This window comes from Rhinoderma darwinii, chromosome 3 (assembly GCF_050947455.1).
Source record: "Rhinoderma darwinii isolate aRhiDar2 chromosome 3, aRhiDar2.hap1, whole genome shotgun sequence".
NCBI lineage: Eukaryota > Metazoa > Chordata > Amphibia > Anura > Rhinodermatidae > Rhinoderma > Rhinoderma darwinii.
This window is the reverse complement of record NC_134689.1, coordinates 393723205-393749768: the sequence shown is the minus strand read 5'-3', so window position 1 is coordinate 393749768 and position 26564 is coordinate 393723205. Positions and strand designations below refer to the sequence as shown.

The following is a 26564-nucleotide window of genomic DNA, read 5'->3' as shown; positions in this document are numbered from 1 at the left end:
GCTGAGTCCGGAGGACATCCCGCGGGCACGGCGGCGCAAGAGGAGCCCCTCGGTGGACCCTTCAGGCCAGACATCAGGGCGGCCTGCCGCTGCCCTCCCGTCCGGTCCTGGGAGGAATCCCAAAATGCGGCAGCGCCCGGCGGCAGCGTCGAGGAAGATGAGGCCTTCACTTCCGGCCACACCCCCTCCTTCTTCGGTACGTGGTGGAAGGGCAACGGCGACCCTGCATGGCGATGTGCCAGCCAGAGGGTCGGCTCATGGCAACAACGAGCGGGTGGTGGATGTGGACAGGAGCGGAGGAAACAGGATGAGGTCGGTGGTGAGAGTGCCAGGGACGGAACAGCGGGAGGCTGGTTCAGCAGGACGGCTGCGGCGGGAGCTGGAGCTCGGCCAGACGGATGATGCGATGTCGCCCCCCCTTTTCTCGGACGGAACTTGGAATTCCCCGTGCACACACTGCCAATGAGAACAGTGCCAGAGGGAGTCCGGAGCATTGGATGATGGTGAGCGGCGGGCCTCTGCACGTGGACATGGGGGTCCGGCTGACGGGTTCACAGCCCCTGGGCAGCCTGGTGAGTTGACACCTACGTTACCTTTTCCAGCTTTATTGATGTCGGGTATCGGTGTAGAGGGTGTAGCGTCGGCTAACGTCGCGGCGGAGTCAGGGGCCCCGGGGTTACAGGCGGGCGCAGGGGGGGATAGTTTGACGGAGTTAGTGGGTTGTTTAAAGGCGTTGGTGGGGCGGCTAGGCGGTTTCCCTTCCCAGGAACAGGCAGGCGTGGCGCCGGCCGCGGTGTGGGTGGGCAGTGTTGGTAGCGCTCCGGTTCTTCAATCCGGAGGGGGGTTAGCCGCGGGGGCAGCGGTGGCAGTGGCGGCGGCGGTTCAAACAGACTCGCCAAAAGAGGTAGATAGGGTGCGGCTGGATGATCGCGCACGCGGGGAGGTGTACGTATGTTATGAGGGCCCGTTGGGGGCGCATTTGAAGCAGGAAGTTAAAGAAAAGATTTGGAAAGATGAGTACGTGGAGATTTTTTCGTTGCTTCCGCTGGAAAAGTTTAACTTGGATAAGGTGAAGCGGGATGAAACCAAAAAGGATGAGGAGGAAAAGAGGCTGTACAGGTTGATTCCAAAAACATTCGTCAATTGGATGCAGGCTTTTGCAATTTTGGCGAGTGTTATTGGAGAAAAGGCGCCAGAAAATTGTTCCGGCTTATTCTGTTATTTGGACGCGGTGGGGGAGGCACATCGGGTTTATGGGGGGCAGGCTTGGCTTCGTTATGACGAACAGTTTCGGCAGCGGAAAGCGGTGCGGCCGAAAATACGGTGGGATCATAAGGACATAGCCTTATGGTTAAAAGTGACGGCACTTTATAAGCAAGGGCAGTCCTTTCCTGGGAGCGGGAACGCAGCAGGAACTTCCGGCGGGAATAGTCCGGCCTCAGGTTCCAAATTTGGAACATGTTGGCAGTTCAACGAGGGGCAGTGTAAATTCGGAGCAGCGTGTAAATTCAAGCATGTGTGTTCACACTGCAGCGGGCAGTCGCATGGAGCGTCAAAATGTTTTAAAAAGGGGAAAAGACAGGGGGGAGTTAGCAGTGCGGCTGGTCATGGGGGAGACTCCGGTGAGGCTCATAAAGATGGCCCCCTTTCTAAGTAGATACCCCAACAAGGAGGGGGCGCGGTTTATCAGTTTAGGTTTTAGTTCTGGTTTTGTTATTCCGCCCCTTCGCACGAGGTCCCGTTCACGCAGCGCAACCTTAAGTCGGCATATCAGCAGGCGGGAGTAGTCTCGGAGAAACTTAGGAAGGAGATTGATCTGGGCAGAATGGCGGGCCCTTTTAGCTCGATCCCAGTTCCGGGTTTGGTGGTGTCACCGTTAGGAGTGGTTCCGAAACGGGAAGGTAACAAATTTAGGCTCATTCAGCATTTGTCCTTCCCAAAAGGGGCGTCGGTTAATGATGGCATTGACCCAGTTCTCTGTTCCGTGGTCTATACGTCGTTTGATCCGGCGGTAGCGTTAGTACAAGGTTACGGAAGAGGAGCTCTGATGGCAAAAACTGATATTCAAGCGGCGTTCCGTTTATTGCCGGTCCACCCGGACAGCCAGCGGTTGCTGGGGTGTTACTGGGAAGGGGGTTACTACATCGATTGGTGCCTTCCCATGGGTTGCTCGTTGTCGTGCGCGTACTTTGAGGTTTTTAGTTCCTTTTTGGAATGGGTAGTTAGGGAGGTCGCCGGGGTGGAGTCGGTTATTCACTACCTCGACGATTTCTTGTGTGTTGGCCCGGCGCATTCGGGGGTTTGCGCGAATTTACTTGAGGCGGTCAACTGGATGTCGCGGGAGTTCGGGGTTCCCTTGGCTGTGGAAAAAACTGAAGGTCCAGTGACGACCATTTGTTTTTTGGGAATTACAATAGATTCTGTGGCAATGGAGTGCAGATTGCCAGAGGATAAGCTGGGGGATCTGCGGTTAGTAGTGGAGCGAGCGTGTCGGATTAAGAAAATTACACTACGGGAATTGCAGTCCTTATTGGGGAAGTTGAACTTTGCTTGCCGCATCATGCCGATGGGCAGGGTGTTTTGTCGGCGGTTGGCAGCGGCGACGGCGGGGGTGGGGGAACCCCACCATTTCATTCGTATGACGGCGGAGCACAGGGAGGATTTGCGGGTCTGGCTCCATTTTCTGGCACAGTATAATGGTCGCTCTCTGTGGATGTCCCGGGCGCTGGATAGCTTCGATTTGGAATTGTTCACTGATGCGTCCGGGGCGGTGGGGTTCGGAGCGTTCTTCAAAGGGCAATGGTGCGCAGGAATATGGCCGGTGGAGTGGGTAGAGACGGGTTTGACACGTAACTTGGCCCTACTCTAACTGTTTCCCATCGTGGTGGCAGTCACCATTTGGGGAGACAGGTTCCAGGACAAGAAAGTGCGTTTTCATTGCGATAATCTGGGGGTGGTGATGGCTATAAATAATACGTCGGCGTCATCCCCTACAGTGGTTGCGTCAGTTGGTGCTTGCTTATTTGAGTTTAAATGCGTGGGTGGTGGCGGTGCATGTTCCCGGGGTGGAGAATTGTATTGCTGATGCGCTTTCTCGCTCGCAGTGGGATCGTTTCCGTCAGCTGGTCCCGGACGCGGAGTTAACGGGGGTGGAATGTCCCAGTCATCTGTGGGAGCTGGTATCCGGGCGTCAGGTGCATTGATAAAAAGGTCGTTGGCCAGTGCTACGTGGTCATCTTATTCTGCTGGATGGAGGCAATGGGAAGAGTGGGAGAGGTCGTTGGGTGATGTGTGCTCTGATGAGGATAGGGTGGTGGCCTTGTTGTTTTGGTTGGGAGACGCGTTTGCCCGGGGTTGCACGGTCGCTAAGGTTAATCGCTTCGTGGCGGCCATTGCTTTCGGTTGTAAATTACGGGGGTTAGTGGACATCACGAAGCGTTTCTTGGTGGGCCAGGCATTGAGGGGGTTGAGACGGCGTGTAGTGGTGAGGGATAAGAGGCGTCCCGTGTCTTTTCAATTGTTGTGTTCACTGGAGGTGGTGGTGCGGCAGGTGTGTCATTCAGAGTACGAGAGCAAGCTTTTTCGGTTGGCTTTCGCGTTAGCCTTCTTCGGAGCTTTTCGGGTGGGGGAATTGGTTTCGCCTAGTTCGGGAAAAGCGGGGGGGGGGGTTGCTGCAGGATAATGTCGATTTGTATGAAGACAGGGTGGAGATAGTGCTGGGACGGTCGAAAACGGATCAGAGGGGGGTAGGACGTCGGGTGGTTTTGTTTGCGGTCACCGGAAATCCGGTTTGTCCAGTGTTGTGTCTCAAGGAGTACTTAGAGGGCTTAGATCTCTCGGATGCGCCGTTGCTGCGGCATGCGGATGGCAAGTTTTTGTCGCGGTATCAGTTCATCTCGGTTTTCAGAAAATGTCTGGTGGCTAGCGGGGTGCAGGCGGAGCAGTACTCGTCTCATTCTTTCCGCATAGGGGCAGCGACGGAGGCGGTGAGATGGGGTTTGGATGAGGCAGGCATGCGGCGGATAGGGCGCTGGGAGTCTGCGCGTTTTCGTTCTTATGTTCGCTTGCACATGTTGTGATATGGTATTGTGTAACATGTTCCGGGTGTGTGCGTTCCGCCTGAGTAATAATTTTGCGCAGCAGCGAGTGGTGGTGCGTGTATGTTCTCCATTTGTTTTGCAGGCCGTGACTCATGTATGGTGTGGATTATGGGACACTCCTTTGTGTACTGGGGTGCCCTTCGTACGGATGTACGGCCGGATGGGCGACAGCTCAGGATTCCGCGGGATGCGGCGGTCTTGCGGTGGATGGGTATACGGGGAATGACATGGAACAGGGTGTTGCCGGAGTTTCATAATTTTGTATTGCTTGATAGGGCACCTGAGGTGCTGGTGTTGCATGTGGGAGGCAACGATTTGGGCCTACGCCCTTTCCGGGAGTTGGTAAGGGATGTCAAGCATGATTTGCTTTGTTTATGGGCAACTTATCCGAAGTTAGTGACGGTGTGGTCCGAGATGGTCCCTAGGAAGAGCTGGCGGATGGCTCGTTCGGTGGCAAAGCTTAACAAGGCTCGCATTAAGGCTAACAGGGCTATATCGAGCTTTGTGGCGCGTAATGGTGGGGTTGCGGTGCTCCACTGGGACATGGAGGCTGGGACAGGCAGGCATTGGAGAGAGGATGGTGTGCATCTCAATGAGGTGGGGATAGACATGTGGAGTCTGGCGTTGACTGATGGAATTGAGCGAGCGGGGGGAGTGTGGAGGAGCTCGCAGGCGTGAGGTGGTCAAGGCCTGTTTCACTTTGGCGGGGGGGAGTCCTTGAAGTAGGTCGTAAAAAGTGGTGGGGGGAATGCATCACGGGATGCACCCCCAATTAGTCGGCTTCTTAGGGTGTTACCCCTTTTGAAAGCTGGGTTATATATATATGGTGGTCATCTGCAAAAAGGTAATTGGTGCCCCCGGGCCGGGTTACGGCTGGGGGTAAGGTATTTGTGGGCAGATGGCCAAAATTAAGTATCGGTGGCTTCAAGGACTTGCCCCTGTCATTCTTGTTGGTTAATAATGTTATGACCCTGATAGGGTCGCAGTGGGTTATTTAATGTTATGATGAACCCCCTTTTTTTGGGTTTCAAAAGTTATGGTATTTAAATTTTATTGTTATTTAAATAATAAACGGCTGCTGTGGCCATTAAAATCCAACTCTGTTTCAGTGTCTGCTTTGGGAGGGTAGATTTACATAAGGGGAGAAGCGACTCGACTTATTTGAGTCAAGAAGAGGCCGTACTGAAGAGAAAAAAAAGGAATAAGGGGAGGCCTCCATGACTAAAATAGATGGGAGGGACACAGAGTTGGCTGGCCTATGAGAGACCAAGGATAGGGACAGCAGGAGGGCTTGGGGGATTAGGGGTGGGGATTGAAGGGGATGTACCTGTTTCCTGTTTGTGCTCTCCCTCTCTTCGCCAGGACACAGAAGCAGGAACATGTTCCCGCCCGCCCGCCCTGATGTGGATCGGTAGACTGCGGCAAGAGGTTGCTGCGGGTGGTGGCTTTTCTCTTAAAAGTTTATTTGCCTATTAACATTTGTCTTTGGGGGTGGTTAATTTTGTCATTGCAGCTGCGGGGGGGGGGGGGGGGGGGGAGTCCTTGAAGTAGGTCGTAAAAAGTGGTGGGGGGAATGCATCACGGGATGCACCCCCAATTAGTCGGCTTCTTAGGGTGTTACCCATTTTGAAAGCTGGGTTATATATATATGGTGGTCATCTGCAAAAAGGTAATTGGTGCCCCCGGGCCGGGTTACGGCTGGGGGTAAGGTATTTGTGGGCAGATGGCCAAAATTAAGTATCGGTGGCTTCAAGGACTTGCCCCTGTCATTCTGGTTGGTTAATAATGTTATGACCCTGATAGGGTCGCAGTGGGTTATTTAATGTTATGATGAACCCCCTTTTTTGGGGATTCAAAAGTTATGGTATTTAAATTTATTGTTATTTAAATAATAAACGGCTGCTGTGGCCATTAAAATCCAACTCTGTTTCAGTGTCTGCTTTGGGAGGGTAGATTTACATAAGGGGAGAAGCGACTCGACTTATTTGAGTCATGCCCTTGATCTTCCGTTTCCTATGGGGCCAAGTCTTTTCTAGTTATGTCCCTGACATAGGATACATGTCACTCACACTTAGGACACATATTACACACGCCACTTAGGGCTTATTCAGACGAACGTATAATACGTCCGTGCTACGTGCGTGATTTTCACGCGCTTCGCACGGACCTATGTTAGTCAATGGGGCCGTTCAGACTGTCAGTGAGTTTCACGCAGCGTATGTCCTCTGCGTAAAACACACGACATGTCCTATATTTGCCCGTTTTTCACGCATCACTCACCCATCAAAGTCAATGGGTGCGTGAAAACCGTGCACGGTACACGGACGCACTTCCGTGTGCCGCGTGCTACAGTAGTCAAAACTATGAATGAAAACAGAAAAGCGCCACGTGCTTTTCTGTTTACAAACATAAAAACAGAGTGTCATAATGATGGCGGCTGCGCGCAAAGCACGCAGCCACGCATCATATGCTTATGACACACGGAGCTTTTGAGGAGCTTTTGCGTGCGCAACACGCCACATTTTTTGCGCGCGCATAACCCACTCGTGTGAATCCGGCCTTACACATAGGATACATGTCACACATACATCACTCATATATAGGAGACATGCTGCACATTCTCCACTCACACCTTAAACACACGCTGTACACATACCACTGACACATAATCGCCACACGCTACTGACATGCTGGACACATACTCGCCACACGCTACTGACATGCAGTACACAGAGGTTACATGTCACTCACAGGCTAGACAGATGCTGCACAAAACTCTGCTTACATGCTGTCCCATTACGATTTATTTTGCCCATTGCTGACCATTAGACATCTCCCACTGAGAAAAAACAATGCCCGATACCTGAAACCACACCCCGATACTGGTAAGCTACCTCCAATAGTGGTAAGCCATGCTCCCAACAACAATAACCGCCTCCAGCAGAAGCCAGCTCCTGATATTAGCTTTATCGTGGCAGAGAGGACCTTCTCTTCCCCTTCGGTCCTTTGTTTGTCCATCTCTGCTGTATGGCCTGGACTAGGCGAGGACTTTTGACATTGCATGTCAAGCAACAATTCCTTTAGGAATTTTGGGGCAAATTTGAAACTGCCTGCACATTTTTGTTGGGCGTTTTTCGCCCGTGGCCATTAAAGCTAATGCAAGCACGGCAGGCAAAAAACGCTGTGAAAAACACTCGGAAACGAGTGCTGCAGATTTTCACTGCCCCCCATTTATTTCAACGGGAGGTCAGAGGCGGAAACCAACAGCCGCCCGGGAAAGAAAATGCTTCTGCCTGCCATTTTTTGCTGATTTTGGCCTTTTTCTAGCGCTGATTCCGACGCTGTTTCCGCATCACAATCAGCGCCAAAAAACTCTTTGGAAACAGGGTCTTATACTGGCAGGCAATCTAGTAGGCACATACACATGGCAGAACTGGGGGCCTGTATATAATAGGACATAACAGTACATCCAATAGATGGACCTAGTTCAGGAGCTGTGCCTTCCACTGGAGATACTAATGTGATCAGAAGACCACAATTAGGATGTAATTGTACATCCAAATGCAGGAATTAAAGGAACACATCATCAGATCAGACACTACCTTAGCTGTAATGTAACTGGGGACCGCAGGAGCCCTTCCCAACTGTTCTATCTGCAATAGGAGACCAAACACTACATGACTCCCCCATAATGAAGCCCTCCTACCTCATCAATCTACCAGATAAAAATGGAAGAGGAAAGGAAGGAAACTAACACTGTGTTCTTAAAGGTTTGTTTCAGGGGTAGAAAAGTTTACAGATTTGACATCTTTATCAATTATTTCTCGGTTTAATGTGATGCTGATAACCAGAAATATCCAATCTCTATAAACTGTTTCCTGAGCGCCCCTATAGTCCTGCCCAAGCCCCGATATACGATACTCACATTGTACGAGCACTTCTACTGACTTTTTATCAATATCATGGTTTTTAGCGCTACAGGTATAATTTCCAGTCATATTTCTTGTTGTTCTGTAGTTTACTCCCTCCATGTATTTAGAGGAGCCTTTCTCACAAGTCACGGTGGGAGCTGGATATCCTTTAGCCTTACAATGGAAACTGTTTTCTTGTCCATCTATCCAAACCAACTTATCAGGGCAGTCTGTAATGGTAGGTTCACCTGGAGGAAAGAGGGAAAAGATGAGAACAGTTGTTGTTATTAATAACAATACCCAGAATGCTGGCCTATAGCCCTATTACCCAGAATCCCACAATATCCAGAATGCTGGCCTATAGCCCTATTACCCAGAATCCCACAATATCCAGAATGCTGGCCTATAGCCCTATTACCTAGAATCCCACAATATCCAGAATGCTGGCCTATAGCCCTATTACCCAGAATCCCACAATATCCAGAATGCTGGCCTATAGCCCTATTACCCAGAATCCCACAATATCCAGAATGCTGGCTTATAGCCCTATTACCTAGAATCCCACAATATTCAGAATGCTGGCCTATAGCCCTATTACCCAGAATCCCACAATATCCAGAATGCTGGCCTATAGCCCTATTACCCAGAATCCCACAATATCCAGAATGCTGGCCTATAGCCCTATTACCCAGAATCCCACAATATTCAGAATGCTGGCCTATAGCCCTATTACCCAGAATCCCACAATATCCAGAATGCTGGCCTATAGCCCTATTACCCAGAATCCCACAATATCCAGAATGCTGGCCTATAGCCCGATTACCCAGAATCCCACAATATCCAGAATGCTGGCTTATAGCCCTATTACCCAGAATCCCACAATACCCACCATGCTGGCTTATTGCCCTATTACCCAGAATCCCACAATATCCAGAATGCTGGCCTATAGCCCTATTACCCAGAATCCCACAATATCCAGAATTCTGGCCTATAGCCCTATTATCCAGAATCTCACAATATCCAGAATGCTGGTCTATAGCCCTATTACCCAGAATCCCACAATACCCAGAATGCTGGCCTATAGCCCTATTACCCAGAATCCAAAAATACCCACCATGCTGGCTTATAGCCCTATTACCCAGAATCCCACAATATCCAGAATGCCGGCCTATAGCCCTATTACCCAGAAAACCACAATACCCAGAATGCTGGCCTATAGCCCTATTACCCAGAATCCCACAATACCCACCATGCTGTCTTATAGCCCTATTACCCAGAACCCTACAATACCCACAATGCTGGCTTATAGCCAGGGGTGTAGCTAAAGGCTCATGGGCCCCGATGCAAAGATCCTTCTTGTGCCTCTCTCCCAAACTTCTCATGGCCGACGGCCCACAGCTTTCAGCTGCATCACTGGGTCTTCTAAGTGACCCAACCAAGCAGCACTAGCAGCCAGGGGCGTCACTAAGGTGTTGAAATGTCAGAGGAAATAGACCCAATACATATGTGTCCCCCCAAATGTGTGTATGTATATGTGTGCGTATATATATGAGACAGTATATCTGTAGCACTATGACCCTATAGCTGTGGGTAGGATTAGATACAGTGGCTCAGCAGACAGTATCACACATGATAGAATTAGATACAGTGGCTCAGCAGACAGTATCACACATGATAGGATTAGATACAGTAGCTCAACAGACAGTATCACCCATGATAGGATTAGATATAATGCCCAGCAGACAGTATTACACATTATAGGATTAGATACAGTGGCTCAGCAGACAGTATCACCCATGATAGGATTAGATATAATGCCCAGGAGACAGTATTACACATTATAGGATTAGATACAGTGGCTCAGCAGACAGTATCACCCATGATAGGATTAGATATAATGCCCAGGAGACAGTATTACACACATTATAGGATTAGATACAGTGGCTCAGCAGACAGTATCACACATGATAGAATTAGATACAGTGGCTCAGCAGACAGTATCACACATGATAGGATTAGATACAGTAGCTCAACAGACAGTATCACCCATGATAGGATTAGATATAATGCCCAGCAGACAGTATTACACATTATAGGATTAGATACAGTGGCTCAGCAGACAGTATCACCCATGATAGGATTAGATATAATGCCCAGGAGACAGTATTACACACATTATAGGATTAGATACAGTGGCTCAGCAGACAGTATCACACATGATAGAATTAGATACAGTGGCTCAGCAGACAGTATCACACATGATAGGATTAGATACAGTAGCTCAACAGACAGTATCACCCATGATAGGATTAGATATAATGCCCAGAAGACAGTATGACACATGATAGGAATAGATACAGTCGCTCAGCAGACATCATCACACATGGTAGGATTAGATATAGGGCCCAGCAGACAGTATCACACATGATAGGATTAGATACAGTGTCTCAGCAGACAGTATCACCCATGATAGGATTAGATATAATGCCCAGGAGACAGTATCACACATTATAGGATTAGATACAGTGGCTCAGCAGACAGTATCACCCATGATAGGATTAGATATAATGCTCAGGAGACAGTATCACACATTATAGGATTAGATACAGTGGCTCAGCAGAAGAGTATGACACATGATAGGATTAGATATAGGGCCCAGCAGACAGTATTAGATAAAGTGGCTCAGCAGCAGAGTATGACACATGATAGGATTAAATATAGGGCTCAGCAGACAGTATCACACATGACTGGATTAGATACAGTAGATCAGCAGACAGTATCACACATGATAGGATTAGATACAGGGCCCAGCAGACAGTATCACACATGATTGGATTAGATATAGGGCCCAGCTCGCTGACATTGCAGCTCCAGCGCTGGACCCAGGAAAGGTAAGAATAATAATTGTTTTGCATTTTTATGTATTACAAATTTTTTTTCTTCCTTTTGGGAACACCCCTCCATGACCCAGAGCGGACAACTCTAATTGGGAATCCCCCTTTTAAGCTATGTAAGGAGTTGTAGTTTAAACAAGTAAAAATGAATTCAATATGGACCATAAATAGATAAAATTGAAGACTTGCCAATGACTGACCACTTAAAATGTCCAATTCTAGATAATGATTTATACGGAGCCAAGACGTGCGGAGAAGATCTTTGAGTCACATGATAGAGCGGCTTGGTCATTAGTCATCTCTAGACCTCATACTTACTTTGTAAATACATCTTCGCTGGCTTGCTTTGAGTTTTAAAATGAGCCTCACATGTGAACTCCATCTCGTCCATCTCTTCGGTGACCTCCACTGTACACGTTTTGTTGGTGTAGATTACATTGTTGGATTGGGGTAATGTATTCTGCACACAGACTGTTAGTTTTGTTTTGCCTTTTATCTCCAAGGTCACTTCCATGTTGTCTGTGTATCGTAATGTGCATGTGATTTCCGTGTCCTCATCACTAATGATCTTATCTTTAAAATGCAATTCAGGAATAGGTAGAATAGCTGAAACGAGAGAAAAGTCAATGACTGTTACATTACATCCATGGATTGTCAGATTGGAGAACTGTACACGATATCTCATCCCTACAAGGGGACCTTCATAAATTGGCTGAATAGGCATTAAAATGACACATGAAGTTTAATGTTGACAGGTGTAAGGTTATACATTTTGGGACCAAATTAATCTGAATGTTATTATTCCCTGAATAGATCGATATTGAGCGAGTCCACAAAGGATTAGGGTGTAATTATTGATGCTGAACGAATTAAGAACTCAATGCCAGTCTGCTGCATCGAAAGCAAACAAGATATTGTTTAATTTTAGATAGGGCATGGTTTCTAGAGGGAAAGTTTTATTTTACTACTTCATAAAAAACAGTCCAGTTTGTGGTGCCAAGTCATAAAAAATATATGAAAGGCAACCTATTTAGTAAGGGGTATGGAAGATCTTAGTTATGACGAAAGGTTACCGAAAGTAAATTTACTTACCGAAAAGAAGACTGTGGATTTTGTAGGTATAAAACGTGGAACTTTATAGACTTATGTCTGTTTTCAATCCTCTAATTATATATGCTAAAGTGAAGCTGTTTAGTCAATAAATGTAAAATCTAACATCTTCATAATATCATTGGTAATTTTTTCTCCACTTATGTTTACAGTTCTTAATATGTTCCTACATGGAAACCATCAAGAAGCAGGCTAGCTGTTGCGGCTTATAATGGTTTTATATTTATTTTAATTATAACTAGTGTGAATACACAGAACATCTTGGCTGATTAAAGGGGTAATATGAAATTATTAAACAATACAGAAAAGTACTTGTATGTGTCTGAATGCTCACCAGGTGATGCCACCATAGCTCAGAAGTAATTATTTTTTTGTTTTCATTATCTTGCTCATCTCTTTGTAGCTCTGTTGTTTTGATGCTGGCAGGGCTTTCTGTGGGCAGGATGACCATATAAAGGACTACAGTTCCCATGATTCCTCTCTCCTCTCACAGACATTGCCTATACAGTTACCTGCATGCCCCTCTATTACAAGGTGTAAGGTAGCATACCTCCCAATTTTCAAGTATCACAAAGAGGGACAACCGATGTGGCAATTTTTTTTCTTTTAAGCCACACCTTTAATCCCACCCAATCCCCGCCCATAAACACCCGCTTCAGCCCACACAGTATATTACCAAATAGCTGCCCCCACACAGTATATTGCCCTCTAGCTGCCACCCTACAGTATAATGCCCCCATAACTGCCACCATACAGTATACTGCCCCATAGATGCACCCATAAAGTATAAAGCCAGCACAGATGCCCACATGCCGTTTAATGCCCATACAGATGCCCCATGCGGTATAATGGCCAAACAAATTCCCCCATACAGCATAATGCCCCCATAGCTGCCCCATACAGTATAATGCTCGCTTAGCTACCCCTAGTGCCAGTGCCCTTGTAGATAGTGACACAGTGCCCCTGTAGACAGTGCCCCTATATAGTGCCACAGTGTCCATTAAGATAGTGCCACACCCTCCTTGAAGATTGCGCCAACCCCATGTAGATAGCGCCATTGGGACTCCCTCTAAGAGCGGAATCCAAATCTAGAGCATAGGCTGGGGATTCCGCTCTTAGAGGGAAGCCCTGATGTTACTGTCCATATATGGACAGTGACGTCAGTGGCTACTCCTTGAGCGGAATCCCCGTTGCCAACTCTGGCCGGATATTCTGCCCGAGGAGGAGCCCCTGACGTCATTAATCCATATATGGACAGTGACATCATGGGTTTCCTCTAGGAGCGGAATCCCCAGCTAGACCATCAGCAACGAGGATTCCGCTCAACGAGTAGCCACTGATATCTCTGTCCATATATCGACAGTAACTTCAAGGGCTTCCCCGAGCAGAGCGCTTAAAGTAGCACTGTGCCCGGGAGCTCCCTCTGCTCCTCCGCTATGAACTAATTCTGAAGCAGGGAGCTGATGTCTCCTTGCTTCAGAATTTGGTTCAACTGTATCTGTTTCCTGAAGACGCATATACAGTTGGCAGCGGGACATTCCCCTGGCCGCCCGGAACAGTGGAACACCGCCCGGAATCTGGTACTGTCCCGCTGAATCCGGGACGGTTGGGAGGTAAGAGATAGTGCTGTAATTACTCACTCTCTGCTACTGAGACACCACTCAGCTGTTCTGAAGCTAGACTCTGCATCATCTGCTGCCAGGCAGGATCCCTCCAGAGACAGGGAGGGAGGAAGGAGAGCAGGGAGCAGTAGACATAAGAGGCATGTGATCAGTGGCGGATTATGATATGGGTGGTTCGGGGGGCCATAAGCCCCCTGGGAGCCGTGGGCCCAGGGCGGACGCCCGAACCGCCCATATGATAATCTGCCACTGATCACATGCCACTGATCTCCTTCCTCCCTCCCTGTCTTTGGAGGGCCATTATACAGCATGGGGCATCTGTATGGGCATTAAACCGCACATCATTGTAAAAAAAATACATTGCAGCACGCTAGCGCCGCTAATGGGGAGGAGCCGGGGCGGGCTTTGGGGGAATAGGGCCGCACTGTCCGCCATGCTGCCTCTCTGAGGGAGCGGAGGCGCAACTGAAACCAGCCGCCGCCACCCCCTCCTCCACTAATTGTACCTGCGTCTATAGAACACAGGTACAATTACATGCATAAGCGCTGAATGGCGGGGTACGTTCCGTGCCCGACCATTCAGTGCCTTACAATGACGCTGATTGGCAGGGCAGAATGAGTTGTCCCACCAATCAGCTGATTGGCGGGGGAAGTCATTCTGCACTGCCAATCAACGATGGTAGTGGTGCGATGACGTCATCGCACAGCTTCCATCGTAGAAGGGTGCTGATTGACGGGGCATGTCATTCTGCCCTGCCAGTCAGCACCTTTCAATGGCGCGATGGCATCGCTCAGCACCAGCAAACCTGCTCAGAAGAGAGCAGGCCTGCATTGACACAGGACAGAGCGGGAACGGGATCACTGTGAGTATACAGTATAAATTTTGTTGTTTTCAACTAAAAAGCGTGGGTGGCATTATCTACAGGAGGGGGCTATATGTGGGACACAATCTACAGGGGAGGCTTTATGTGGGACACAATCTACAGTAGGGCTATATGTGGGGCGCGATATGTAGAGTGCCATCTACAGGGGGCTATATGTGGGGCACAATCTACAGGGGAGGCTTTATGTGGGCCACAATCTACAGGGGGACTATATGTAGGGCAATACATACAGGGTGCGCTATATGTAGAGCGAAATCTACAGGGGGCTATATGTGGGGCACAATCTACAGGGGAGGCTTTATGTGGGGCACAATCTACAGGGGGACTATATGTAGCGCACTATATACAGGGTGCGCTATATGTAGAGCGCAATCTACAGGGTGCTATATGTGGGGCACAATCTACAGGGGAGGCTTATGTGGGACACAATCTACAGGGGGAATATATGTAGGGCACTATATACAGGGGGAGCTATATGTAGAGCGCTATCTTCAGTGGGCAATATGTAGAGCGCTATCAACAGGGGGGCTATATGTGAGGCACTATCTACAGGGGGCTCTATGGGGGCACGATCTATGGTAGCATTATCTATAGGGGGCACTATCTTCAGGGGGCACTATGTGTGTGTGGGACACAGTGTATGGTGCTATTATAATCAGGGACACAGTGCATGGCGTTATTATAATTAGAGGTGCAGGGTATGGTACTATTATATAAAGGTACGTATTGTGGGGCACCATGTTAACTTTATCCTTGTTTATAGATGCAGAAATGTTTGAAATGTGAGAAACCCAAGACATTGAGCGGAAAACTACAGAAATGGGTCGTGGCCGGGAGAAGTCATAGAGGTCTGGACCGGATGGAGAAGAAAAGAGAAAAAGAAGAACTAGAATCTGAGACGTCACCGGTGAGCCACTTAATGTAAATCTTTATTCTGCCTCTAATCAGTACTGTAGTCACTGTATGATCTGCAGCGAGATGATAGGAGGTATGATAATTTTTTGGGGGGGGAAACCGCAGCTCCCAGCATATCCATACCATTGTTCGGGCCATGCAGGGAGCTGTACTTTTATCCATACAAACCTATACAGCAGGGGTTGCACTAAATTGAGCTGTATTTATGTACTGAGCTTTGTTCTGGTGCTATATTTATGTACTGAGCTTGGTTCTGGGGCTGTATTTATGTATTGAGCTTGGTTCTGGGTCTGTATTTATGTACTGAGCTTTGTTCTGGTGCTGTATTTATGTACTGAGCTTGGTTCTGGGGCTGTATTTATGTATGAGCTTGGTTCTGGGGCTGTATTTATGTACTGATCTTTGTTCTGGTGTTGTATATATGTAGTGAGCTTTGTTCTAGTGCTGTATTTATGTACTGAGGTTGGTTCTGCTGTTGTATTTATGTGCTGAGCTTGGTTCTGGTACATTGTTTCCGTAAGTCCCATAGAACTGAATGGTAGTTACGGAAACAGCGTAGCATGCGAGCTACGCTGTTTCCGTAACTACCATACAAACCTATACAGCAGGGGTTGCACTAAATTGAGCTGTATTTATGTACTGAGCTTTGTTCTGGTGCTATATTTATGTACTGAGCTTGGTTCTGGGGCTGTATTTATGTATTGAGCTTGGTTCTGGGTCTGTATTTATGTACTGAGCTTTGTTCTGGTGCTGTATTTATGTACTGAGCTTTGTTCTGGGGCTGTATTTATGTATGAGCTTGGTTCTGGGGCTGTATTTATGTACTGATCTTTGTTCTGGTGTTGTATATATGTAGTGAGCTTTGTTCTAGTGCTGTATTTATGTACTGAGGTTGGTTCTGCTGTTGTATTTATGTGCTGAGCTTGGTTCTGGTACATTGTTTCCGTAAGTCCCATAGAACTGAATGGTAGTTACGGAAACAGCGTAGCTCGCATGCTACGCTGCTTCCATAACTGCCATTCACTACCATGAGTTACGGAAAGTCCATGGTCAGGAAGTGGCCAAGAGGTAGCGATAGCAAAAAGAGGTAGAACAGGGTTTAGGGGCCCCGGTTTTAGAGATAGATGCGAGTCCCACCTCTGGGAACTGCACCTATCTGACAGGATCCACAGGATATGTCATAATTTTCCCTCACGGGAAAACCCCTTTAAAGTGTAACTAAACTTCTAAAAAACTACTGACATGTCATAGTGAAATGTCAGAAGTTTTGATCGGTGGGGGTCTGAGCACTGAGACCCCCATGGATCGCTAAAACAAAGTGGCAGAATCACTCAGGTGACCGCTGTGCCTCTTAGTTTCTGATATGCTTTTCTCGGAAAGCCGAGCAAGCGGTGTACGGACGTACACCCCTCCGAGGAATGCCGATCAGAAGCGAAGCGGCGCAGCATTCTATCGTGCGCTTCTGCCGCTTCACTTTAGCGATCGGTGGGGGTCTCAGTGCTTGAACCCCCCACCGATTAAAAGTTCAGACATATCACTATGACATGTTAAAAGCTTAATTACACTTTAAAGAGAGGTGTTATCATTTTTTTATTTTATTATTATTTTTATTTATTTTTTCTTTAATAAAACAGTGTATCAGTGTGTTTGGTGCAACTTTCGAAATACTTTTTAATAAAAATAATTTTTAATTTTTGATATACAGCTACTTTATATCCTGAATACAGAGCAGCTGTATCTAGTGCTTTAACCTGTATTTGATTTTTTTTTTTAAAAAGTACCTTTTTTTTTTTTCTCATTTGTGATTTTTGCGGCAGAACCGCAGCATTTCCGCAACAGAGGAGCAGCGATTCCACAGAATACATTGACATGCTGCGACTTAAAAAGCCACACTGCAGGTCCATTTTTTTTGCAGCGTGTGAATGAGATTTGTTCAAATCTCATCCACTCGGCTGAGACTGTAATACGCTGCGGATTTTCCACAATAAAATGTGTTGCATAAAATCCACAGTGTTCATGCCTAGTGTGGTCCTACCCTAAGGCCGGATTTACACAAGCGTGTGCTTTTTGCGCGCGCAAAAAATGTGGCGTTTTGCGCATTCAAAAGGTACATAACAGCTCCGTGTGGCAGCAGAGTATGATGCGTGGCTGCGTGATTTTCGCGCAGCCGCCATCATTATGACACTCTGTTTTCATTCATAGTTTATACGGCTGCGGAAGTGCTGGGCGTGATTTTCACGCACCCATTGACTTCGATGGGTGCGTGATGCGCGAACAATGCACAAATATCGGACATGTCGTGAGTTTTACGCAGCGGACACACGGACACACGCTGCGTGAAAATCACTGACAGTCTGCACGGCCCCATAGAGTAACGCACGTTGCACGGATGTATTACACGTTCGTCTGAATAAGCCCTAACAATAAGGCCCAGTTCACAGAGTTTTTGGGCCTTGATATTGACTCGGACACTGCGTCAGAATCAGCACCAAACAACTTCCAAAACCGCCTCCTATTGATTTAATCTGAAATCAGTGGGAGCCAGTCGCGGAAAAAAGAAAAAGCAGCACGTCCTTTCTTGCCGCGGTTCCGCCTCTGACCTGCCATCGAAATCAATGGGAGGCATAAAAAAATTTTTTCGATGCGTTTTTTGTCTGCTGTCCTCAATCGCCGCGGGCAAAAAACGCAGAAAAAAAACGCGGCAAGATAGTGTGGGCAGGACAAAATCTGGCTGAAAAAAATTCTGCGCGCGTGCTGTCGCGGCTGCGATTGTGCGTGCTATTGCGTCTGCGAGCGCCCGGGCTGACGCGGGTGCGCGCTTCCGCGGGCGCGCGCGCGGGGGCTGTCGCGAGTGCGGGCGTTCGCGGGTGCGCGCTCGCGGACGCTCGCGAGTGCGCATGCGCGGGAGTTTGCGGGTGCGCGCGATCGGTCGGCGGTGTTTGACGGCCCCCATGAGAGGGGGGGCCCGCAGCACACGACATTCGTTTGGTGAAAAAAACGGGCCCCTTTGCAGGGGCCTGTTTTTTTCTACCAAAGGCAAGTCGCGGCAGTTGCTAGGCCCCCCCTTTCAATTAGGTTTGGCCGGGCCCCTCACATCAGTACCCCTAATACCCCCCTGATGGCGGCCCTGTATGCAGTATTTCCAGACTGGAGGAGAGGTGGAGTGAGGAAGGAACAGGTCGTATCTTCAGTGACCGGGTAACTGAAAGACTGTGTTTCATAACTCCAAAATGGCCGACTATGGTTGAAATTTCCTGTCCATTGGGAGAGCAACATCAACGGTAGAATGCTAATGTACTGTACCTATTTACGGATGGAATTATGGAATGGCTGAAATTACGGGGCTGTTTTCAGGAGAAAACAGCTCCGTAATTTCAGCCGTAATGGCATGTTGAGGCGCTTTTTCACTGCGTCCATTACGGATTTAATTGGAGCTGCTTTTGGATCGAGTCAATGGAAAACGGCTTCAATTACGTCTGAAGAAGTGACATGCACGTCTTTGACGCGGGCTTCTTTTTTACGCGCCGCCTTTTGACAGTGGCGCGTAAAAAAAATGACCGTGTGTACAGAACATCGTAGGACCCATTCTAATGAATGGGCAGATGTTTGCCAACGCTAACGAGCCGCATTTTCAGACGTAATTCGGGGGTTAAAACGGCCGAATTACGTCCATAAATAGGCCATGTGAACATACCCTAAGACTACAAGCCATGTTGAAATGTGCTAACATGATTCCCCAGTGGGCAAATAATACTAATCTCTGGCCTTAGTCTTGATCTGTATGAAGAAACCTCTGACTCAAACCGATGTAAACATAGAAACAAAACTAAAAACTATTAATCCATGTTCTGCAGTTGTGTGAACTTCTTCGCCCACAGCCCCAACCCTACAAGGTTCCTAGTACTGATTGACTTCTAGGCAACAGTGCAACTTTCCCAGGAAGTCTGTTCTGACAGATATAATATAATTTCTTTAAGACTATCATAGAAATGTTTATCAAGGTTGAGTGTTGATTTTAGGAGAAATGCGAATGTCTTGTTTTATAGCAGGAAGTAATGTTCTTACGTAATGGGTGGTTCTTTTGGCAGGTCTGTCAGTGAGGAATTGTTTTTTGTGCCATAAAAAGTGGTAAGGTTATTCTAAATAATTTTTCCATTTGATGAAGAAAAGTTATTTCTAGGTGGACTATATGACCAAGGCCTACACTAACAGGGTACTCTACCCAAGACTGACCTGAGATGCCAACATGTCCTACTCCAAAATGTGGGAAATGGTGACAACTCTGCCCCGTCATTGCTTGGTTTACACTGAATCAACACACGAATGGAAAACTGAGGGACCAGAAAGTTTCTTTTAACTGGCCCAAGATGAGATGAATTGACCATCGCTCCAAAAATCCTCATTGTTTCATGATGCTGGACGGCAATGCGGCTTCCTTGCAAAGATATAAATGATTTTACAGCTTTAGTGCCCTATAAAAGTGACGGTCTCTGTGCCCCCATTACCCCACCAGCCAATGTGTCCCCATAAAACATCCAGACACAGTGCTCCAGCCAGCCACAATGTCCCCATAACACAGCCAACCGCAGTTCTCCCATAACACAACCAGTCAATGTCCCCATAATACAGCCAACCGCAGTGTTCCCATAACACAACCAGCCAATGTCCCCATAATACAGCCAACCACAGTGCACCCATAACACAACCAGCCACAATGTCTCCATAACTCAGACAAGCACATTATTCACGACATCCACAATGTCCCCATAACACAGCCAACCACAGTGCTGCCATAACACAGCTAGCCACAATGCTTCAGCCAGCCACAAGGTGCCCATAACGCAGCCAACCACGGTGCTCCCATAACACAAACCGCCACAGTGGTCCCATTCACAGCCAAGCACATTATTCACGCCATCCACAATGTCCCCATAACGCAGCCAACCATGGTGCTGCCATAACACAGCTAGCCAAAGTTTTCCTGCCAGCCAGAATGTCCCCATAACAAAGCCAGCCGCAGTGCTCCCATAAAACAAACAGCCACAGTGCTCCCATAAAACAAACAGCCATAGTGATCCAACCAGCCACATCACTGTCCCCATGGCACAGCCAACCACAGTGTTCCATAACACAGCTAGCCACAGTGCCCCATAACACAGCTAGCCACCTATTAATTTAGAGCTAGAAACCACTTAAACACCATCAGCCCCCAACTCACAGTAAAATGACCATGAACTCGCCACTCACAGAGGCCCCCTGTAGATAGTGCCACACAGCCCCTTGTTGGTAGTGCGAAACAGCCCCCTTGTATGTGTGCCACACAGCCCCCTTGTAGGTGGTGCCACACAACACAGCCCCCTTGAAGGTAGTGCCACACCACACAGCCCCCTTGTAGGTAGTGCTACACCGCCCCCTTGTAGGTAGTGTCACACAGCCCTCTTGTAGGTAGTGCCACACAGCCCTCTTGTAGGTAGTGCCACACAGCCCCCTTGTAGGTAATGCCAGACAGCCCCTTGTAGATAGTGCCACTTAGCCCCCTTGTAGATAGCACCTCCCCCTTTCTGTAGATAGCACCACTGTAGCTGCCTGAAGGAGCAGAATCCCCGTGTGGCTGGGGATTCCGCTCCTGGACGGAGCGCTTGATGTCTCTGTCTATATATGGACAGTGACATCAGGGGCAACTCCTGAAGCGGAATCCCCGTCCACAGCTTTGCCAATGCTCTGACTGGGGATTCCACTCCAGGTGAAGCCTCTGACGCCTCTGTCCATTTATGGACATTAACGCCAGGGGCTTCTCCTGGAGCCGAATTATCGGCCACCAAGCCGGCAGCGCTGTGGACGAGGATACCGCTTCAGGAGTTGCCCCTGATGTCACTGTCCATATATGGACAGAGACATCAAGCGCTCCATTCAGGAGGGGTTTTACAGGGGCCACAGGGGGCTTACGCTCCTTCAGGGAGCTTCATTGGCGCTAGTAGATAGCAGAGCAGGGAGATACCTCCCTGCTCTGCTGTAGTGTTCAATAGTATCTGCATCCTAAGGACGCAGATACTATTAAATGTGGCAGCTGCTAACGGAGCCGCTAGCCCTGCGTGGGGCCAGTCCAGATTGGCGGCATTGGCGCCCTCATGCACGTGTCGCTGCTAGCAGCCAGTATGGCTGCTACAGCGGTAGTGACGCCACTGAGAGAAGAAGTGCCCGGGTGGAAAGGCCGCTCCTGAGTCACCGGGCACAGGCACTTCTAAAACATAAACAGGGGAAGGAGCCAGTGCAACACCCCCTTCCACCAATGGCACAGGTCGCACACCCCTAAGGCCGGCCCTGATCACAACCAGCACAGTGTGCACATAGCCAGGGTCGCACCGATCATAAGGCGAGATGAGCATTTAGCCTCAGGCAGCACCATCCTGCCTCTCTGAAGGGGCGGCGGCGCCACTGAACCCACCCGCTGCCACCCCGTCTTGCACTATAAGTGTACCTGCGTCTATAGGATTCAGATACAATTACATGCATAAGTGCTGAATGGCGGGACACGTTCCATGTCCCGCTATTCAGCGCCTTTCACTGACGTAAGTGGCGCGTTGAAAGGCTGATTGGCTGGGCAGAATGACTTGCCCTGCCACTCAGCATCTTTTGGCAATGCAAGCGGCACGATGACGTCATCACGCCGCTTGCATCGTTGAATGACAGGGCAAGGCAGCCTGCCAATCAGCGCCTTTCAACTACGCAATGTTGAAAGGTGCTGATTGGCTGGGCAGAATGACTTGCCCTGCCACTCAGCGCTGCGACGTTCAGCCCCAGCAGACCTTCATTGCAAGAAGACAGCACGGGAATGGGTTTAGGTGAGTAAGGCTGGATTCACACGACCTATTTTCAGACGTAAACGAGGCGTATTATGCCTCGTTTTACGTCTGAAAATAGGGCTACAATACGTTGGCAAACATCTGCCCATTCATTTGAATGGGTTTGCCGACGTACTGTGCAGACGACCAGTCATTTACGTGTCGTCGTTTGACAGCTGTCAAACTACGACTCGTAAATCGACTGCCTCGTCAAAGAAGTGCAGGACACTTCTTTGGACGTTTTTGGAGCCGTTTTCTCATAGACTCCAATGAAAACAGCTCCAAAAACGGACGTAAAAAACGCAGCGAAAAACGCCGCGAAAAACGTGAGTTGCTCAAAAAACATCTGAAAATCAGGGGCTGTTTTCCCTTGAAAACAGCTCTGTATTTTCAGACGTTTTTGGTCACTACGTGTGCACATACCCTAAAGGTTATGTAAACTTGTTTTTTTTTTGCTAAAAGTGTGAGGGGCTATATGTGCAGCACTATCTAAGTGGGGTAGGGCTGTATGTGGGGGGCTGTATGTGCAGCACTATCTACAGGGGGTAGGGCTGTATGTGGGGGCTATATGTGCGGCACTATCTACAGGGGGTAGGGCTGTATGTGGGGCTATATGTGCCGCACTATCTACAGGGGTTAGGGCTGTATGTGGGGCTATATGTGCAGCACTATCTACAGGGGGTTAGGGCTGTATGTGGGGGGCTATATGTGTAGCATTATCTACAAGAGGTAGGGCTGTATGTGGGGGCTATATGTCCAGCACTATCTACAGGAGGTAAGGCTGTATGTGGGGTTCTATATGTGCAGCACTATCTACAGGGGGCTAGGGCTGTATGTGGGGCTATATGTGCCGCACTATCTACAGGTTAGGGCTGTATGTGGGGCTATATGTGCAGCACTATCTACAGGGGGTTAGGGCTGTATGTGGGGGTCTATATGTGCAGCATTATCTACAAGAGGTAGGGCTGTATGTGGGGGCTATATGTGTAGCACTATCTACAGGGGGTAGGGATGTATGTGGGGGCTTTATGTGCAGCACTATCTACAGGGGAGTAGGGCTTTATGTCTGGGCTATATGTGCAATACTATTTACAGGGGGGTAGGGCCGTATGTGGGGGCTATATTAGGAGCACTATCGACAGGGGGGCTATATGTGCAGAACTATCTACAGGGGGTGGGGACTATATGTGGAGCACTATCTATAGAGGGTAGTGGCTATATGTGGGGGCAGTATTTACAGTGGGCTCTATGTGGGGCACTGTCTACAGGGGGTTTATGTGGGCACTGTCTATAGGGGGCTCTTTGTGGGGCACTTTCTACAGGGGGCTCTATGTGGGGCACTATCCACAGCGGGCTCCATGGGCGGCACTATCTACAGGGGACAATGTAAATGTTTATTCTGCCTCTAATACGTAGTCAACGTATGATTTGCAGCGAGATGATGGGTGGTATGATTTCTTTATTATTTTGTGAGGCTGCTAGTGATGTAGAACAGGCTGGGGGGGGGGGGGGCACAATTTCAATTTTCGCCTCAGGCAGCAAAAAAATTTGAATCAGCCAAAAACTTGATATATCCATCACTGTGATCTAGTGGGTACTGCCAAGTGTTTTCATAAGATTCGGCATCAGCATGACTGTGATGCACAGTCCTGCTTCTGCCACAAATGTTAAGACCGGAGATAACTGCAAACCTGGCATTTTAAAACCTTTGATGCCACAGACATTTGCTACTGGGGTACCTAAGTGGTTTGATATGTTCACCCGACCAGCGCCCTCCGCGATTAGGTCATGGGGAGTCGATGAATTACCATGGTTATTCGGGGGGGGGGGGGGGGCCTAACAAAGTACAGGAAAGTGCTTTTACTGTCCAAAAACATTTAAACATAAAAACAATGCATATTTGTTATTACCACCATCATAACAACCTATGGTTGATATGTGAATTACATCAGACAGTGAATGGCGTAAAAAAAAACTAAAAGATTCAAACAAATTTGCAGAATGGCTGTTTTTTTATCACATTCCTGTTGCCCAAAAAAATTATAAATATGAATCACCATGAGTTATGCAAAATTGTGCAATTGAAATATAACCTTGTACCGCAAAAAATAAGCCCTCATATAAGCTCGGATACAAAAACAAAAATGTTACAGCTGCTGAAAAATCCTGCAGCTCTTAGGCTTAATGGGTTAATTATATGTATCCTTCATTTCCTGTAATATCAGAGTTGAAGAAATGCAAACGAGCGGAAGTTAATACAGTCACACAGCAGAAATATCTACCATTTTATAAAATGATTTTTAATGGAGGGCAATGTGGAAAAAAAGTACACCCATACAATCACAACATCCTTATTCAGGAACGTAGCTTTAAGGGGTGTAGAGGTAATAAGGCTGGGTTCACACGACCATGTTACGTCCGTAATGGATGGAAGGTATTTCGGCCGCAAGTCCCTGACCGAACACAGTGCAGGGAGCTGGGCTCCTAGCATCATAGTTATATACGATGCTAGGAGTCCCTGCCTCTCCGTGGAACTACTATCCCGTACTGAAAACATGATTACAGTACGGGACAGTTGTCCTGCAGCGAGGCAGGGACTCCTAGCATCGTACATAACTATGATGCTAGGAGCCCGGCTCCCTGCACTGTGTTCGGTCCGGTACTTGCGGCCGAAATACGTTCCATCCATTACGGACGTAACATGGTCGTGTGAATCCAGCCTCACAGTTGCACGAAGACTGCACTCATCCTGCAAATTTTGTTGCAACACATTATATCCATATGTATATGGACAGCTTTACTTAGCCCCACATCATATGATACTGTTACTGGGAAGGGGCTCCCGTAAAAATTCTGTCCAGTGGCCTACACTAACCTTAAACTGGCCCTGGGATATAATTGTCTGATAATTGTCAACCATGTTAGCTCATAGCCCTGCCTTTTCTGCCAACCGGTCACCCATTTGGTCACCCACCTCCCTCTCTCAGCTCTCCCTGGCTCTGCAGAGACATGCTTGATGGCAACTATGTCTATAGACTATGAAACATAGTCATCCTAATTTAAAAGTTATAAGGTTAATTTTTTTTTTCAAAACAAGGAATCTGAGTTCACGGATGACTTCAGTGAGGAAGAAAGTAGCTAACTTCTTCTCCTACATGGGTTTTAATATTAATCAATATAACGGTCAGTCCAGGCATACAATTACGTGAAAACTAAGACATTGGATTCTTAATAAACTAATAAATCCATTTTACTATACTCCTTAAGGCCCCATGCACACGACCGTAAAAATCGTCTGTAATCGTGGACCATAATTACGGTCCGCGAATACGTGCCCATTAACTTGTATTGTCCATGGAAACCTTCCCGTTTATTTATGGGAAGGTGTCCGGGCCGTAGAAAGCCGCCGCAAAAGATAGAACATGTCCTATATTTTGCTTTTTACGGACCGTGCTCCCATACTTACAGACCGTGCTCCCATACCTTGTAAAATGTGGGTGGCTGTCCGTGGCCGTTGGCGGCTGGCCGTGCCATGTGCATGAGGCCTAAATTAGAGATCTTGAACACCTCCTCATTAAATCTCTGGATATACCCTATAAAAATAATAGATACAGGCACAAATCGGTTGATCATACCATATTCAACAGATTATGGCTGACTACCGACAGATCACAATGTGACAGATTGTCTGTTGTCGTTCACTAGAAAAAACGTTGCCAATTTATGGCCGAATACTGGGGTAAACAGTCAAAATCTGACAAATCGGACGATATTTATCTTCTGTCTATGGCCACCATTATACTACTATTATTCTTATGAACATTGTACCAGAATATAAGAATTCTAAAGGCTCCCAAATTCATTAGCTACTTATCAGGTGTGGGGCAATCTTTGACAACCGAAAGTTTTCATCCCAAGCCAGTAAAACATCGGCTGATGCATTGCGTGGTATATTTTGTTGCCACCCCTTCCCCCGTACAGTGAACATATACGTCCAGTGTACTAAAAACCATACAATAAAATGTATAATTATTAAAGCCATACAGTATGATGCCCAAATAAGAGCGCCATACGTTGGCCAAATAAGAATGGTATACAGTGCCCCCGCCATCATACTCTGCAAAAATAATATACTGTATAGTGCCTAAGTATCAGTGCCTCCAGTAAATACCATACAATATTAAAATAATAACCCCATACAGTGACCATATACCAGCTCTATACATAAAGTAATCTAATAACAGTGCTGTACAATCAATATTAAGATTTGTGGTAATCACAAGCCTC

At 47.7% G+C, this 26564-nt stretch overlaps 1 protein-coding gene across 1 annotated transcript in view; it reads right to left on the bottom strand.

Annotated features, from left to right (window-relative positions):
• Positions 1-26564, bottom strand: part of LOC142748359 (limbic system-associated membrane protein-like) — a 49589-nt gene that overhangs the window by 15378 nt on the left and 7647 nt on the right. The window contains exons 3-4 of the mRNA XM_075855446.1: positions 11224-11511; positions 8026-8259 (exon numbers count right to left, since the gene is read on the bottom strand). Coding sequence (XP_075711561.1) covers positions 8026-8259; positions 11224-11511 — 522 coding nt within the window. The remainder of the gene's footprint in view (positions 1-8025; positions 8260-11223; positions 11512-26564) is intronic.